This window comes from Cervus canadensis, chromosome 6 (assembly GCF_019320065.1).
Source record: "Cervus canadensis isolate Bull #8, Minnesota chromosome 6, ASM1932006v1, whole genome shotgun sequence".
NCBI lineage: Eukaryota > Metazoa > Chordata > Mammalia > Artiodactyla > Cervidae > Cervus > Cervus canadensis.
Window position 1 is genome coordinate 68,088,463 of NC_057391.1, and position 19,231 is coordinate 68,107,693.

Consider the following 19,231-nt stretch of genomic DNA (forward strand, 5'->3'; position numbering starts at 1 on the left):
TTTTTTTCATCTTATAAAATTGCAGTCCTATGTCCATTAAACAATGCACTCTGCCCCCCTCCCATAAGTCTACAGGCATTTCCCCGATTGTTTGTACACTTAATAGTAGTGAAAAAGATCAGAAGAACTTAGAGCAAGGAAATATTCACCTGAATCAACATATTTTAGTTTCCTTTATGTTGAGCAGTTGGCTGATAAGCTAGTTTGAACCTGACTTTCAGGATAGAATACTTGAGGTTATAGTAGTTTCTTTGTTTTCTACAGGCAAGTCTTGATGATGAATCAATTAGCAAATCCTGAAGAATTAATGTAAATGGTGTGGTAATTTCTGTTGTAAGAGATACTTCTTAGAATTCATGAAATTTCTCTTCCCCCACAGTATCAGATCTGCTGTTGAAGTGAGATCTGCCTGGTAGCAGTTATGTATATCAGAGCTCAGTTCAAAATTCTTTAGAAATGGTAACTGTTTATAAAATTCTATGGGAAAGCTAATTAAAATTGAACTTTGAAGTTAAAAAGAAAACACAAAACAGTATAAAAGTAAAGGTTAATATTTTCTCTGAAATGTTTTCAAAAGACCCATAGAAGTGCTATAGAAAGATTTCTTAAACCTATTAAAAGTATAAATCCTTGAAGACAGGCGTTCATTACCTGTGTTGAACTTGCTAAAAACAGCAAGGTCTGAGTATTCAAAGTATCCTTAGGTCTGAGTGTTCAGAGTATTATTATTTTTGAATGAATGCTACGAGACTAACAACTTTTTAGAATGTATGTTTTTTGTGCTAGCTTTTTCTTAATGTAAAATGAATCTCAATATGCCATATGATTGGTGACAAATAAGAAACTCTTTATGCAATTAAGAGAAGATCTGTTTATTTAAGAGCTCTCAAAGGTTGTAAAAGATTATACTTGGCTGTATGTGAAGGATAAATGTTGTGCAATAATGCCCCTTAGTTCCCCTTTTATAATAAATCTCAGCTGTGTGTTCAGCGAAAGGGCTCTGCGCCAAAAAGAACAGGTTCAACTTGTCTGTGAGGATTTGCACCACAGTAAAGTGCACAACTGCTTTTGTAGAGGTCATTGTGGAGGTCACAGGCATGTACAGTTGAATGAAAGCAACTTTAAAAACATGTAGAACAGATAGTGTTACTTAAGATTCAAAGATCAGTGTTAACTTGAAACATTGAAAGGATGGAAAATCATAAAAAGAACCCCCACATACATTTTTCACTTTATATATATATATTTACATGTTTTCAAATGGATGTGAAACAATTTCTTTGGCATCGTGTCCCAGCATATTTTAAAAGAACTTCAGAATCAGTTTTGTAAAAATTGCCCAGACTTGGGAAGCATTAAATATTGTTATCTTTGTTAAATTTTGAGCAGTGCTTTGAACAGAGTTCACATGATAAAGGTAGGTAGGATATGATGGTGGTAGGACAAAATATTTAGGGGTGTGCGTGCGTGCAATGTATGGTGTGTGCATTGCGTGTGGTGTATGGTATGTGGTGTGTGTGTGTGTGTGTGTTTTGAGAGCTGGGATAGGGGAGTGTGGGTAAGTTCTAATGGAAAGGCAGATGTGACCTAAAGAATGCCTCCGTGAGTCATGTATCTCTTGATAGAAAGGTTCAAAATGAACAACAACAAAGAAGGGCTCTTTCTCCCTAAGTATCTCACAAATACTTTCATATTCTTTGTGGTACTGGAAATAACTCATAAATAACAGTTGGAGAGACTGTAAGACCCAGGACTCCAACCTACTGAAGTTTTGGGCTTAGAATAAAGAACACCAGAAAATAATATAACTAAGTAAGTAGATACAGCACTTACCTAGAATTGTAGTTTACCTAGAGTTGTATTTGGCCATATAAGGACTGTATCTTTTTCCCTTTTTAAAAAAATGATAATCAAAATGGCAGGCAGCCATTGATTTCAGTATAGAGATTAATTAATGTCTTTATGCTTCAGCTTCAGCAAATGCAGTTGATTGGCAGTAGCACCTGTTTCAGCAACTGGTAGAACGTTAGTGCTTTTATCAAGCCTGTAATTTCCAGAAGGGCTTTAAAGCTGTGTTCATTAAACTCTCCCATACTAATTGCTTTCTTTGTCTTCTAGTGCACTGGTTTACTAAATGTACTTCTCATTTATTTCTGTGTGTATTTATGTATTTATAAAAGTTATAAAATAAAGTTAGTTTTTTTAATTTTTAAAAACAAAAACAAATTGTGTGGTAGTCTGTGTACTCCTGTATTGTAGAACCATTTTTATGCTTATTGAACACATAATGTTCTCAGATGAAAAATTTATACCAAGAATGTGATTTTTTTCTGAATTGCTTATGTAGTTCATGTCATAAACATAAAGCATATCTGTCGAGTATGAAAAATGATCTGTTAAACCGTAGTAAAATGTGATTTAAGGATTTGGTTATTAAGTCAACTTTCTAGGAAAGTGGCTTAGTTTTACATTTTTAGGATTTCTTTCCAGTTGAAGTAGTCTTCCTGGTTCATATTTTAAAATCTGTTCAGTTTTCATGGATTTATAGACAAGCCATAGTTTATTTTTTTTTTTTGAGCAAGATACTGTTTTGTTTGTTTGTTTGTTTGTTTTCCTTGTTAAAAAAGAAGACTGAACTTCTAAGAGAGATTCTAAGAAAGATGAAGCACATAGCTCAGTACAGGTGAAATTTGCATCAACCTAGATGTATTGTGGCGAAGTTGAATGTGAATGTTTTCTGAAAAGAAATTGAGTTGTATGTTTTAACGAATTAGGGTAACTTTCATTTAAAAAGCACTTATATATAAACATTTTAAAACAAATGAGCATTTCCGAATTTACGTTTAATATAAATAAAAGCATGTGTTGTTCAGTGCTTGAAAGCAGAACCCCCTCTCGCGGTGCACCCTTTCTCGCTTCCCTTCACCGGTGCCCGTTGCTGTGCCTAGTCTTTCAGTCGTGTCTGGCTCTTTGCAACCCCATGGGCGGCAGCCCGCCAGCCTCCTCTGTCCACTGGGATTCTTCAGGCAAGAATACTGGAGTGGGTTGCCATGCTGTCCTCCAGGAAATTTTCTCAACCCAGGGACCAAACCCGGGTCTCCTGCACTGCAGGCGGATTCTTTACCGTTTGAGCCACAGGGAAGTCCACTAGGGCCTAATGTCCTAAATGTTCAGATCAATCGATTTTTATACCATGGTCCTGTAGGAAAGTGCTTGGTGAATGCTGGAAATTTAGGGTTAAAACTTGGGTACGTTCCTTGGTCTTAGAGAACATTAATTTGTTTTCCTATAAAGTAAACAAAATAATACGTATCTCAACTGTATCTATAAAGGCTAGCATAGTACATGGCGTACAGTAGATGTTCAGTGAATATTTGTGTCCTTTGTGTGGGTGTTATTTGTGATTGTTGTGTGTTAAATAATCATATTCTCTATCTGCATGACTGTAGTAAAAGTTTATGTGAAATTGCAAGGGAATCAGAGAATCGTAAATATTCTATTCTACATTTAGAGTCTAGATCTAATTACGTGGTGGTTTTGTGAGTGTGGTAGTGGTGATATGTGTTTGGGGAAGGCAGGTTGGGATGGTTAGGGTATTCATAGTACTTGTTGTTTCCTTTTAGGACAAAAGAAGGATAAAGTCAGTATAGTTTGATTTAGCTGTTTTTTTTCTACAATGGGAATGGGACAATAACCACTTATTCTGTAGTTAAATGTCCTCAAATAGAACCAGATTTGTTTTGTAGTTTTTGAGAGGGATGGCTTGGATTAGAGGATTAGAGTGAGTGGTATATGGTGGATCATTATAAAACATTTGTTCATTTATGAAACAAACATTCTTGGTATGTGCTAAGCACTGTACTAGGCACAGAGGATTTAGATCTAAAAAATGTGTAATTTCTTGAACTATTTGATCTCTATTATGGTTTAAAGAAGCTTTCTGCTCCCTTTCCACTGAAAAATATTTCTGCTTCAAAATTCTACTAATCTTATGTGATATTTTTGTTTTGCTTGTATCATAAAAGTAATATTTGTAGAGAACTTTATATAAAGCAATTTTCATATTTTATCACGTTCAAAATTTTAGACTTAAGTCGTTGTTATTGATGGCTAATTAAAAGTCTACTTAGAGTGCCAAGATAGGAATTTTTTTTCTTGAAAACTATGTTTGTAATTACTAAAAGTAAATGAGCCAAAATGCTGTATGCCTGAAAAGTTTGTAAAATTTCTGGTAAAAAATGTTTTTCTTAAAATTTGTGGGGACTTTTTTTAAGGAGGCAGATTTTTGTCTCACCAAATAGTCTGCTTGATGTTTTTCTTTTCTGATCTTTTTATAGAAACAGATATGATTTGCTGGACACTCTGTCCTCTTGGCAACAAATGGTAGTTCAGTAGCAAGACAAGCATCAGAGAAAGAATGTAAAAATAATACTTTTCAACACTGCCTCATTTATTGGTGCTCAAGGGAGAATAAAACCTAAAACAACAAAACCAAAACAAACAAAAACTCTTCCTTGAACTCTACTTTTTCTTTACGCTAATGCCCTATCTCCCTATTTTCATTTTATCTTAGAATTTGATGAAAATAATAGATTTATTCAGTGTTTCTACTTCACAACTTCCATTCTTTCTTTTATCATTCATATTCTGGCTTCTATTTCTACTACAGTACTGAGGCTTTTCTTGGTTTAAAAAAATTTTTTTTTTTCATTTAGAAATGCTGTCTCTTTCCCTCCATGTAAGTCACATTCAGCCTTTGTAGCCATCTCAGATGCCGTTTATTCTCCATGAATTCAATTGAATGAACATTCAGAAACCTGTCATGTTCAGCAAAGTCATATCATATGTACATTTAACTTATTTGAATTTAACTAAAGTTGAAAACACCTAACTAGGGAGAAAAATAGCAAAGAATTCCTCTTTTCCCCCAATAAAAAGTGTTTTTAAAACAACATGGTTGCCAAAAGCAAGCCAAGTACTTTATCTGATTTTCCACAGAACAAACAGCAATCTATTCTAACGCTGGAAGAAATGCTAGCTGGGTTGGATTTATACATAGAGATTATAGTATGCACAGAAAAATGTACTTTATGGGCTATTTAAAGGACTTTTGAAGGGGTTATTTTGACCAGTTTTTGCTTTACTCTGACTGTAGAACCTAACCTGCACAGGGTGTGACTTTGTTATTATAGCTGTGTTGAACTTAAATCAGTCTTTTCACTTGGGATCCTTCTAGATAACATTTGGATATGTCTTGGATGTGTTAGGACTCAATGCCTTCATTGCCGGGGCCTGGGTTCAATCCCTGATTGGGGAACTAAGATCCACCAGCTGCATGGAGTGGCCAAAAAAGTTAATTGGTTAATTTTTTTAAATGTGTAGGATTCACTTTTTATATTTTAAATACTTTAATGATGTTAAAATCTTTTTCTAAAGATGTTATTTCCTAACTTCTCCCCTGAATTTAAAATTTCTATAAATGTTGCATTTTGTTTTTGAAATTCTTTTTCAAGGACTAGTTTAGATTGATTTAACAATACGAATTCTAAAAAGAGTTGATATATTATTAAAGAACATTGTTTTTTAATGTGGTAATTTGAACACTAAGTGGTGTGTTTGTGGGGAGGAGGTTACAAGTGAATTTAGTTAGGATTAAAGTAATTCCACTTTAGCAAACAGATTTTGATGATGTTTTCTGGGCCAATTTGATATAGAAACAGTTTCGGAGACTTGACTTGGCCAAGTGAGGGTATGACATTTTTAGGACTGTTTGATTTCTAATGATGAACAAGAGGTTTAAACCCAGCTGGGTAGTTAAATTCTCCTTTGATGTTTCAAAGCAATATCTTACATATTCGAATGGAACTGATTGTCACTAAAGAGTCAGAAAAATATGGTGCTTTTTCTAGTATATTCAAGATAAATTCTTTTTCATATTCTGGAAAAGTCTGTTTTTGTTTAGAAGGAAAAATTTGGGAAAAATAGGCTATTTACTATTTAGGCATCATATTTTTTTAAAAAACAGGAATGCTCTAAAGGCTGATTTGTGGGAATAAATCAGTGTTAGATTGTTTATAAAAGCCCACTGCAATTATTTTTTAAAAAAGTTATATTCTGCTCATTCCAAAACACATAATTCAGAAAGGGAGTGGAGCCTGATGATTATAAAGTTGGGAATCTGGGAATTAGTGATTGTTTTTTCCACTGTTTCTTTAGTGTATATGGAATCAAACTATTAGACATTAAATTTGGGGAAATTATTCTTATTTTCATGATACATTATCAGATAGTGGTTTATTTCCACTTAGTTGTGAAATCATTGCAGGTTGGACCTACGAGAACATCTAGTCCAACCCTCCAGTTTGCTCCCACCCTCCCATTGTTGATAAAAGTGAAGCTTAGAGAAATAAAATCACTTCAGTTTGTATTAGGTTAGAGGCAGTGTCAGCATAAGTATATAGTTACTTCTTACTATGCAGGATCTTGTCACTCATTTGTCTTTCTGTGAATTTTTTAAAAAATTAGAGAAAGCTGTTTCTGTGGGGGAAAATGAATTTTACTTAGCATGAAATTATGTGCTACCAGGAAGTTGTTACCATGCAGCTGTTGCAGTGATGACAGGCTGATATCAACGTAGAGTGACCAGAACAGCATAGTATAAAAATTGTTCTGCTTGCTCCTAAAATAAATTGAAAACAACTGAATTGAAACGAAATTTACTTAGAATAAATAGCATGAAGTCAGTGCCGGGTATATTTTTTAAGTATTCTCTCTTCCATTGAAAAACTGAGTATGCACATGAACACAATTAAAAAAACATGTCCACATCCTCATACTGATGCATATATGTGCACACATAGAAAACACCTGTATGTATGTGCACACACATATTTAAATTATTAGGACATTTACCAACATAGAAACAGTATTTCAAAAATAACTTAGTTGGTTTTTCTGAAAGGTCTCTAACAGATATTTTCTCTAGAAATAATTGGTAGAATTGTAGTGGTTTAATGCACTGAGACCAGTGAAATATTCTGGTTTCTAATTCCCTGTAGCCATGTTGTGTATTCTAATGGATTTGATAAGTTTAGCATGTAAGAGGATCCAGTTTTTGAAAAACAGCCACCACTATCATTGTTTTGTTGTTTGTTTTTGTTTTGTATTTAAATATTTATTTGGCTGTGCCAAGTCTTAGTTGCATCATGTGGGATCCAGTTCCTTAACCAGGAGTCGAACCTAGGCCCCCTGCATTGGGAGCCTGGAGTCTTACCCACTGGACCACCAGGGAGGTCCCTTGTTTTGCATTAAGATGATTCAACAAAACAGAAGTAACAATCTATTGAAAAGTGATTTACTAGAATACAAACTCCCTGGAGGCTGGAGCATGTATCTGTTTTATTGCTGTACTCTTTAGTTCTTGGCTTACAGTCTTTGTTCAGTATTTGTCTTTTGAATGGGTGTTTGGTTATAACAGAATAACCACAATGTTTTGTTGTCTGAAATTTTGTTGAAATGGTCCTTAAGTGGCTAGAAAGCACATTTCCAGGCTAGAGATAAAAAGCATCTACTGACTTTTTCTAATGAATAAGTGAAAGAACAGTATTAAAGTGTGGAGAAGCTGGAGATATATTCCTTACATACTCTCAGAGTACATGTAATTACAAAATTCCAATTGTTTACACACAGTAAGAACATTCTGAAATTTATAGAATTTGGAAACCTGACCTCCATCTTACTGGTTTTTCTTATGTTCATACTACAATACCAGATGACTGTTCACATGCCCCTTTCTACAAAATACCAAGCCGTTCTTCCCTGCTGGGTACCGTGCTGTGAGGCATGGCATGAACAACAGGGCCTTACAGTCTAATGGGGTAGATAGACGTTAAACAGATGTTTATACCAAGAGGGTTTTACCAAGCTTACAGTTTATTAGCAAGTATGCTGAAGATATGGCTAGTCTGGTGAATAAAAATCATTTAAGTAAGATATGAAAATTAAGAGTGTTCTGAGTCTTAAAATTGTGTTAAAGCATTTTTAGAATCATTTAACCAGTCACTCTGAATTGCTAGTACTTTATGAATTATAACCTGTTGTATGGTATTTAACAGAGAATCATATACTAATTGATATAGAAGGGTATTTTCATTTATAGTATTTTTTAAATAGTTTATGTCAACAGCCTATATATTAGTGATTACTAATTGGCATTTCTGTTGCTGTTATTTTTACTAGAAAATCCTGTATTTTCTTTATTCATTTTACTTTAAATGGTTTGCTGCCTTCTCAGTTTGTGTGCGTGTATATGTTGACATAGTGACCAAAAGTTTTTTTGAAGAGTTGTTTTCAGAGTTAACTTTATCACTTATTAAATGGCTTCCAGAAATCTAGATCATATAATTTTTAATTTGGAAGTAAATCCTGTGTTTTAGAATTAACCCAAAAGATAGTCTGTGTTATTCCTCTGTTTGAGGAGAATGAATAAGGATAATGTTCGTAGTGTGCTATAGATGATCTAACGATCAGTCTCAGTTCAGTTTAGCCGCTCAGTTGTGTCGACTCTTTGTGACCCCATGGACTGCAGCACACCAGGCCTCCCTGTCCATCACCAACTCCCGGAGCTTGCTCAAACTCATGTCCATCGAGTTGGTGGTGCCATCCAATCGTCTCATCCTCTGTCCTCCCCTTCTCCTCCTGCCTTCAGTTTTTCCCAGCATCAGGGTCTTTTCCATCAGGTGGCCAAAGTATTGGAGTTTCAGTTTCAGCTTCAGCTTCAGTCCTTCCAATGAATATTCAGGACTGATTTCCTTTAGGGTTGACTGGTTTGATCTCCTTGCTGTCCAAGGGACTCTATAGAGTCTTCAACACCAACACCACAGTTCAAAAGCATCGATTCTTTGGGGCTCTGCTTTCTTTATAGTCCCAGCTCTCACATCCATACGTGACTACTGGAAAAACCCATAGCTTTGACTAGATGAACCTTTGTTGGCAAGGTAATGTCTCTGCTTTTTAATATGCCGCCTAGCTTTGTCATAGATTTTCTTCCAAGGAGCAAGTGTCTTTTAATTTCATGGCTGCACCATTTGCAGTGATTTTGAAGCCCCCCAAAATAAAGTCTGTCACTGTTTCCATTTTTTCCCCACCTATTTACCATGAATCTCAATCAACAGATCAATCTCAGTAAATTGTAAGCTTTTTTATAGTAAATGTGAAGCTTGCTGAGTAAGACAAGTTAAAGATATATTTCAAATTATTACTTAAGATTACAGCCATGTATAATTATCTTTGTCATTTGCATTGTTCTTCAAATGTTTTTATGTTTTTCTATATGGAAATGAGCTGAATTTTGGAAAGTCTTTTTAAGGGAGTTGTATGGCTTAGACAGTAAAGTGTCTGCCTGCCATGCGGGAGACCTGGGTTTGATCCCTGGGTCAGGAAGATCCCCTGGAGAAGGAAATGACAACCCACTCCAATACAAAATCCTGTGGACGGAGGAGTCCAGTAGGCTACAGACCATGGAGTCGCAAAGAGTTGGAAACGACTCAGCGACTTCACTTTCTTCACTTTTCTACAAATGCTTAAATGTGTGACTAGAAAATTATTGAAATATAATCTGGTGCTTTAAGGTATATCTTAGGAGAGAAACAGGGGCTCTATTTTGTTACATTTGGGGGAGTAAAACATTAATTATGCTTTTGAATGTACAGTTTGCCTGCAGTTTCCCACCTGAGTATGTGGATCTTATCTAAGTTTGCATGACTTGCTGTGCCTCTTCACACTACATTTTTACCCTCAGCCTCATTTATTTATTATTTATATGGCAACTGCAACAGAAATTGAAAAGGCCTGGGTTTTGTGTTAATAGTTTTGAAAGTCAACAAAAGCTACTTGAATTACTTAATGTGGGTGTTTTTCAGGACTCATTACTAGGATCTCATACTTTATACATTTGTCTCCCCCAATTTTTATTTATTCTTATGACTTTGACCATCATTTTGTTGGTGGTAATAGCAAAATTTCTCTTTTGTTTATGTTTTTAGCTGCTTTTACTGAAAATGTCTACATGTAAATTTCATAGTCAACAATATTGAATTTTTTGAACCACCATCTTAAACTCTTTATTTTGTAAACATTTATTGAGTTATAGTTTACTTACTATAAAAAATTGCTGATTTAAAATGTATGATTCAGTCATTTTTGTATTTTTGAGTAGTCACTTTACATTCACATTCCTAAACCCTAGCAATTAATGTTACTATCTATAGTTTTACCTTTTCTGAACATTACTTACAAATGGAATCGAGCAATATGTAGTCTTTTGCCTGGCTTCTTTTTTTGTTTATAATATTTTTGAAGTTCATATGTTACATGTATCAATATATTATTACCTTTTTTTGCTAAATAGTATTCAGTGTATGAATATTAAATGAATGACTTCATACTTGTTTTGTATAACTATACTTCATTTTGCTTATCCATTCACCAGTTGGTGGACATTTAGATTGTTTCCACTATTTGGCTACCATGAATAATGCTGCTATGAACATTCTTATAAAAGTCTTTGATCATACATTCCTCTTTAAGTGGAATTATCAAGTTGTATAGTAAATTTATGAAAAACTGCCAAACTAATTTCAGAGTGGTCACACCATTGTGCACTCTCATTAGCAGTGTTTAAGGGTTCTACTTTCTCTATATCCTCAGTGACACTTTGATTATAGCCATTGTGGGCGGTGTGAAGTAGTACTTCATTGTTGTTTTAATTTGCACTTTTCTAAAGATTACTGCTGTTGAGCATCATTTCATGTACTTATTAGCCCTTGGTGTATCTTCTTTGGTGAAATGTCTATTAAAATCTTTACCCATTTTTAAATTGGAGGTTTTGTTTTTTTAAAGAATTTTTCAGTTTTAAGAGTCCTTTACGTATATACTAGATACAAATTTTCTATAAGGCATGTCATTTGCAAATACTTTGCCCAAAGTCTGTGTTTTTTATTTTAAAAATTTTCTCAATCCTTATCTTTCCCAATTATCCTGTTTCAATTAGTCTTCAGATTTGTCTGGTTTTTTCATTTAATATTCAGCTGAGCTATTTCAGGTTGCTACCAAGTCTTGCAGTTTTAATTATAACTTTTTTCCCCCTCTTCCTCTCAGTCAGTACTCAGATCTTCAAACCTAGTTATGAAAATAGCTACAAACCTGACCTACTTGATTCTAGGCTCTTCTTTCTTTGGCACTATTTTATTTTCCTCCGCTATAAATGCATAGCTATTTTCCTTTTTAAACTAAAAAGATTCCATATGTTTTAAATCTATTTATAATGAAAAATTTCCAAAATAAAAAGTAGAAAAATCATACAGTGAAACTCATATGCCTAATGTCTAGATTCAGTCATCTTTAATTTGCTTCATATATATTTTTTCAGAATGATTTGGAAGTAAATTGCAGATTGTAAAATTTTACCTTTAAATTGCTTAGTCTGCATCTCCCTCTGACCTGCACTGATATAGGACATCCTTATACATAGCCATAATGCCATAATCATACCAAACAAAATTAATAAAATGTCTCCAATGTATTCTTATACCCAGACCATATTGAAATTTTATCCACTGTCCCTCAAATGTCTCATGACTTTTTTCCTTCCTTAATTGTTACTGAGCTAATGACTATTGTTATATTTATTAAACTTTTTAATTTTAAAAAAAATCTAGAACAGCTCATATCTCGTGCTGCATTTCTTGATTTTCTTTCTCATGCTGTGACTTACTGAACAGATCAAGCCAGTTGTCATTTGGTATGAATTGTTTCCCTATGCTGTTGCTCAATATGGTCCCATATATATTGTTTTTTATACTTTTTATGGTTATAAATGTAAAGTTTACCCATTTTGGTGAATTTAGAAAATACTGCATAGAGGTAAAAATATAAATAGTCCACATAATCTTATCACCTAGAGATTACTACAGGGAAAATTTTGGTGTTTTTCATTATAGTTTTTTCTTATGCAAATTTAAAAAATAGTTTGGATATCCTTATTATGTACCTAGTATTTTATTAATTTTCTCTTTGAACATAATTTTAAATGACATACATGCTATTATAATTGAACTCATGTTTACTTAATTTTCCCAATAGTCCTAAACATTTATGTTCCTTTTGGTTTTTCACAATTATAATGTAAACTGTGATGGATGATTTGATTAGTGTTTTCTGTTTTTTTTTTTTCTTACAAGTGGGATTATTGAGTTAAACTATATGAATACTTTAAAGGTTTACTAAATTGTTTTTCATGAAGAAAGCAATTCCATTATTGGAATTGTGCTTCTATCAGCAGCGTATGAGAACATCTTTCTCCACATTGTCTTGTCATATTGAGCATTATTATTTTATCATTTATTTGGTAATTTGATGGAGACAAGATGTGTTTTGACATTGTTTTGAAAGGTCTAATATTTAACCATGTGAGTTCAAATTAGTCTTGGAGTATTTTCTGGTTGTAATTTAGGCTTTAACATACTGATTCAGTTTCTTTCCACCCCCACATCCCCATATATCCATTCTCTGCTCCTGTTTATTAAATATTGTCTCAAGACACAAAATATCAGTCTAGTAATATTGCTGTCTTCTTCATTGCCTTGCTCTTGTAGACTTTGCCTGTCCTCAGAGGCCTCCCACAAGTTGCACTGTTTCAGTTTTCTACCTTTCATCGATTCTTCCTCTTTTAATTTTCTGTAGTCCTTAAGTTCATACCATATCATTTGGTGCCACGTTAGATTTAGTTCAGATGTTAAATATCACTACTGAATCATACAGTGTGACTTCTTTAATCTGAATCCATCTTTTCCTGATAATTTAGAATAATATCACACTTACTGTTTTGGTAGGAATATCACTTTGCATCCAGAAACTTTTAAACACTTTGCCACTAGTCACTTAAAAGCCCCTAACATTTTCCTCATATTGAGATATCTGATCTCTTGATGATTTTCTTTAAGCTTAATTATGTCAGTGATTTGTCCTGTAAGCTCTTTTTCGCTTTTAAATTTGAGAAATTTGGCATCTATAACACACCAGTTTTGGGGGGAAAGATTGAATGTTACGGGACTAGATTGAGTATCATTTGTGAACTTTCTCATTCTCAAGATAAATAGAATTATCACTAAATAATGTTTCTTTCTTTCTAACTGCCATAATACATTTTTTTCTGTTTGGACCTATGACATTTTGACCATATCTAAATTAATAGAATTTGTATAGAAATCTAGGACTTACTATATCAGGCTTAAATTGAGCAACTGTGATCTTATTGTCTAAAAATAGGATATTGAAAGACAGTGTGGTATGGTAGATCCCACACTGGACAGGAATTAGGAACTCTCTGTGACCTTAGGAGAAATTTACATTTTTAGGAGTCTTAGTTTCTTTATCCATAAAATAAAAAAATTATGGGAAAAGAACACAGGCTTTAGAATCTGACACCCTTTGCTTCTAATCCTCAACCTGCCATTAACTTCACAAGTGTGACCTTGCGAAGTCACATATCTAAACTCCTATCCTTGTCTATAAAGTAGAGATGATACTATTTATCTCATAAAGCTATTGTGAATATTAATGAAATAATGCATTGAAAGCCTTTAGACTGTTGTCTGGCACTGAGTTAATATTGTTAAGTATTATTATTATATGAACTTTTATGTACCCACAAACTTGCAGAAAAGACTGGATTATATGACATAATAACGTAAGTAACTTGGGTATCATTACTGTTAGAGAATGACTACTTTTAATATGTTGACTACCAGTTTAATGACTTAAGAGAGTCTCTCTTTTTTTGAATATTGCCTTCCCTGAGAAGTATTCCGGCTCTGGGAATTATCCATTTTGTATCATCTTTCCTGGGCCTTGCTTCCTAATTTATAATGTGAAAATGGAGTAATCAATGTAATCTAGATTACTGTATTATGGGATAGCTATAATAGGTGACCTTTTAAAATTCTTATAGTCTTTTCTTTTACTTGTTCTCTTCTTCTTTTTTTTTAACCCAAAACTGTGACAGGAATACTGGACTTCTGTATCATGTGGTGGGAGAATACAGTACTTGGTAACTTACTAAGAAGACACTTTGAAATAGAGATGTCACAGTGCCACTCAAAATGTCTTGCTTAGGCAGACCCCTTTTTAACCTATGTAATACTCTGTACTCAGATTTGTTGTTCAGAAATTGGAGTACTGAGAGGTTATACAAGATGTAGCTTGACAGTTTCAAGTTTATTTAGAAAGGCTGTGAAACATATGGAGGTTCAGGGTTAAAATAATGTTAATGGTGTTTTCCTATATCTCACTTTTATCTTCTTTTTTAATGTGTATTATTGCAGCCACATAAATGAGCAAATCAAATATCTAAAACCCATTTTTTAAAATTATGGTAAAATGTACATAACATAAATTTTACTACCATTTTGAAGGGCATTCACAGTGTGCACCCATCACCACCATTCATCTCCAAGATTTTATCTTCTCCCCTTGAAACTCTACTCATTTCAATACTAGCTCATCCCTTGCCTCCCCACAGTCTCTGGCAGTCATCATTCTGCTTTGTGTCTCTATAATTTGACTACTCTAAGAACCTCATATAATTGGAATCATACAATATTTGTCCTTTTTGTGACTGGCTTATTTCATTTACTTAGCATAATGTCTTCACGGTTCATCAGTGTTTTAGCACATATCAAATTTCTTTTCTTTTTACGACTGAATAATATTCCATTATTCAAGCTGGATTTAGAAAAAGCATAAGGACCAGATATTAAATTGCCATTTGTAAGATCATTGAGAAAGCAAGGGAATTCCAGAAAAAATCTGCTTCTGCTTCATTGACTATGCGAAAGCATTGACTGTGTGGATCACAGCAAGCTGTGGAAAATTCTTAGAGATGGAAATACCAGGCCACCTTACGTGTCTCCTGAGAAACTTGTATGCGGGTCAAGAAGCAACAGTTAGAATCTTATATGGAACAACTGACTGGTTCAAAATTGGGAAAAGGGTCCAACAAGGCTGTATATTGTCACCCTGTTTATTTAACTTATTTACAGTTACATCATGGGAAGTGCCAGGCTGGATGAATCACAGACTGGAATCAAGATTGTTGGAAGAAATATCAACAACTTTATATATGCAAATGATACCTCTAATGACAGAAAGTAAAGAGGAACTAAAGAGCTTCAATGAGGGGTGAAAGAGTAGAGTCAGAAAACTGACTTAAGTGCTCAACATTCAAAAAACTAAGATCATGGCATCCAGTCCCGTCACTTCATGGTAAATAGAAGGGGGAAAAGTGGAAGCAATGACAGATTTTCTTTTCTTGGGCTCCAAAATCACTGTGAACGATGACTGAAGCCATGAAATTAAAAGACACTTGCTCCTTGGAAGAAAAACTATGACAAACTTAGACACATACTAAAAATCAAAGACATCACTTTATCAACAAAAGTCCATATAGTCAAACTTAATGGTTTTTCCAGTAGTCATGTACGGATGTGAGAGTTGGGCCATGAAGAAGGCTATGCACTGAAGAATTGATGCTTTTGAACTGTGGTGTTAGAGAAGACTCTTGAGAGTCCCTTGGACAGCAAGGAGATCAAACCAGTCAATTCTAAAAGAAACCAGTCCTGACTTTTCCTTGGAAGGACTGATGCTGAAGCTGAAACTCCAATACTTTGACCACCTGATGTGAAGAGCCGACTCATTAGAAAAGACCCTGATGCTGGGAAAGATTGAAGGCAAAAGGAGAAGAAGGCAGCAGAGGGTGAGATGGTTAGATAGCTCACTGACTCCATGCTCATAAATTTGAGCAAACTCTGGGAGATAGTGAAACACAGGGAAGTCTGGTGTGGCATTCCATAGGGTCACAAAGAGTCGGACACGACTTAGTGACTGAACAGCAACAAAATATTCCATAATGTTGTATACCCTATTCATTAATTAATTGATGGAAACATGGGTTACTTTTATCTTTTGGCTATTGTGAATAATGCTGCTATGAGCACGACTGTTTAAGTTCTTGCTTTCTTTCCTTTTGGGTATAACCAAGAAGTGGAGTTGTTAGCTCATATGGTAGTGCAGGTGCAAGTGTTAGTTGCTCAGTTGTGTCCGACTCTTTGCGACCCCATGACTGTAGCCTGTCTGTTTCTCTGGGGATTTCTCCAGGTAGAAATACTGGAGTCGGTAGCCAGTGCCTTCCCCAGGAGATCTTCCCAACCCAGGGATTGAACCTGGGTCTCCTGCTTTGTAGGTGGATTCTTTGCTGTCTGAGTCACCAGGAAAGCCTGGCTCATGTGGTAATTTTATATTTAATCTTTTGAGGAATTGCTGTCTGTTTTCTGTATTAATTGCACTGTCTTACATTCCCATTAGCAATGCACATGTGTTCCAATTTCTCCACATCCTTGCCAATGCTTGTTATTTTATGTGTTTTTTGTTTTTGTTCTGGATAATAGGCATCCTAAATAGCTGTGGGTGTTAAGTGCTATAGTGGGGCCCTCTGTATTTGTGGGTTCCACATCCATGGATTCAACCAACCATGAAATTCCATCTGGGTTTGGTCAGTTTGTGGACAAAGAACCCAGGGATGAGGAATCTGGGGATGGAGTGGGCTGACTGTACTAGTATGCCATTTTATATAAGAGACGAGCTTCTGTGAATTTTGGTATTTGGATCTTGGAACCAGACCTTCCCTCCACCCCCAGAGATACTGAGGGATGGCCGTATATCATTATAGTTTTGATTTGGATTTTCCTAATGACTAGTGATGTTCGTCATCTTTCCTTGTGCTTATTGGCCATTTGTGTATCTCTGGAGAAATGTTTTTTCAAGTCCTTTCCCCAAATTTGGTGATGGACTTTTGAGGTCCCAGTGTCAGAGAAGCTATTAATATTGCGTTAAACCAGCTAAGATAATGTTACAGGGCATTAAGGTTGTTGAGAAAAACCCCGAGTAACATGCAGATGTCGTCAGTGTGTCGTTCGTCACTGCCTCAGCTGCACTTTTAAGTCATGGTATTTACCTTTTTTCCTTCCTCCTTTAAATAAAAGAGAAAACAATTTAGTAATGTATCCAATTTATGTATCCAATTTAGTAATATAGGGGAAAAAGAAAAGGAAACTAAGGGAGGCAATAAGAGAAATAAATTAAAAACTAGAAAATATTGGAACTAATAACTGTAAGAACTAGTTTTTATTAGAAAGTTAGGACATAGAAACTGATGAGGACTATACCAAGAAAAGTAACAGAACTATAGTTAGAATCAGAAACCATGGGCTGTAAAAAAAATACACATATTCAAAAATTAGAATTCTGTGCTCAGATTATAAATATGGAAATCTCAATGTAATGGTGCTATGTAGCTGAGGGGCATTTTATTTTGTATATTTTTAATCAAATATGGTCTTTTTTTTTTTCTTCAAATATGGTCTTTTAATTTTAGTTTTCCAGTAGTTCTTTTCAGAAAAATATGTGGATATTTTATCCAACTTACTTTTTAGCATAAACTTTTCTCATTGTGTGTGTGTGTGTGTGTGTGTGTGTAAGTAGACATCAAATACACACATTTGATAAGTTTAATTCCATTATAGACTCAGGATAGACATTTCTGTGACAAAACTTTGCATATAATAATTTCATTACTGTGCTCCCTGAGACTTTCAAGAAAGCACAAATTATCAAAATTGTAATAGGAAAATGTGAGAATAGATTATGCTTATATATTTGGTGAATTCTGCAATTGACATTGGGCTTCCCTGGTGACTCAGATGGTAAAGAATATGCCTGCAGTGCAGGAGACCCAGGTTCGATCCCTGGGTCTAGAAGATCCTCCGGAGAAGGAAATGGCCACCCACTCCAATATCCTTGCCTGGAAAATCCTATAGATGCAGGAGCTTGGCAGGCTATAGTCCCATGTGATCGCAGAGTTAGACATGACTGAGCGACTAACACTTTTCACTTTCACCATTGACATTGAACAACTACTCTTTAAGGCTAAATTTGAATTTAATGATGGATTTGGTTTTCATCCTTTAAATTATTTGTCACTGTATGTTAATTATATAATGCGGATTTCAGTAATGTAATGAAAAACAGGTAATATTTTTAACGTGAGGAAATTTAGCTCATCTTTAAAAACTGCAAATAAGTAGTAATATGAAAGTAATATTTACAAGTATTATTTCTTTCATTTTTCTAATAGGGTCAGCATATTTCATTAGCACCCATTCAAAAACTTGAAGAAGCTCTGTATGAATACCAACCACTGCAGATAGAGACATGTGGACCACAGGTTCCTGAGTTTGAGATGCTAGGAAGACTTGGGTAAGTGTCTAGAAGAACTTTTCATTGAGGAGCTGATGTTTAGGGCTTTGTTGTTTCTGTTTTTAACTGACACTTTAACATTGTTAGATTTTGAGTTTATAGAACTTTACTCTTTTGTAAGAAATGAATGGTGCTTAATACTAGGTTAATATGTTACTTTTTCCTACTGTCTTTATTAGGTCTTTTGAAATTGAATTGTACTAGTTCCCTTTTAAGGTTGTCATTGGCAGACATACTGAAGTAGCTCTTCATTTTTGCTCACTTTGTATTTTTTAGAAGTAGGGGCTTTGTTTATTAATAGTCAGCAGTAAACCATGAAAATAGAGTTGAACTCCTTGCCATGATAAAGAGCAGATTTACTATCAGTTGTGTACAGTGAAGTTATATTTATGAGAAATGAGCTATAAAATATGTTTTGTCAAAGGGTATGATATAGGACTGACCTAATGGCTCAGAAGCTGTAGTATGTGCATCCATTTTGGAAATGAACTTGGGGTTATGACTTTTGTGAGCCATGTAGATAATCATATTCTGTCTTGGGGGGGAACAAATGGGTATTTGTGTAATTGGAAAGTATAGGTACAAACTTTGTTGAATGGAGCACATTGGATCTTGATCTGCTGTCTCAATCTGAACTATTGAATAATCTAGAAAGAGTTATTTCTTAATAAAATAAAATAGCTTAAAAGATATAATATGAAAAGAAAATAATGAATACAGTGAAATGAAGTAAAAAAAAAAAATGTAGTTTAGAAGAGGGCCCCAACAACAAAAAGAAGATAGATGAAACAAATGGTAAAACCTACACGCATCTTCAAAACCACAACTGCAATGTTGAACATAACGCATTGTATTTTGCATA

The 19,231-nt window shown here is 34.4% G+C and overlaps 1 protein-coding gene across 5 annotated transcripts in view; it reads left to right on the top strand.

Moving 5' to 3' along the window:
* Positions 1-19,231, top strand: part of MNAT1 (MNAT1 component of CDK activating kinase) — a 198,824-nt gene that overhangs the window by 96,563 nt on the left and 83,030 nt on the right. For 4 of the 5 annotated variants that reach the window (XR_006270094.1, XR_006270093.1, XM_043472237.1 and 1 more), the window contains one exon: positions 18,248-18,369. The exons of the other annotated variant lie outside the window; for it this stretch is intronic. Coding sequence is in view for 2 of the 4 variants with exons in the window: in XM_043472237.1 (XP_043328172.1) it covers positions 18,248-18,369 (122 nt within the window). In the remaining 2 variants the exon portion in view is untranslated. The remainder of the gene's footprint in view (positions 1-18,247; positions 18,370-19,231) is intronic. 5 annotated transcript variants of the gene reach the window in all.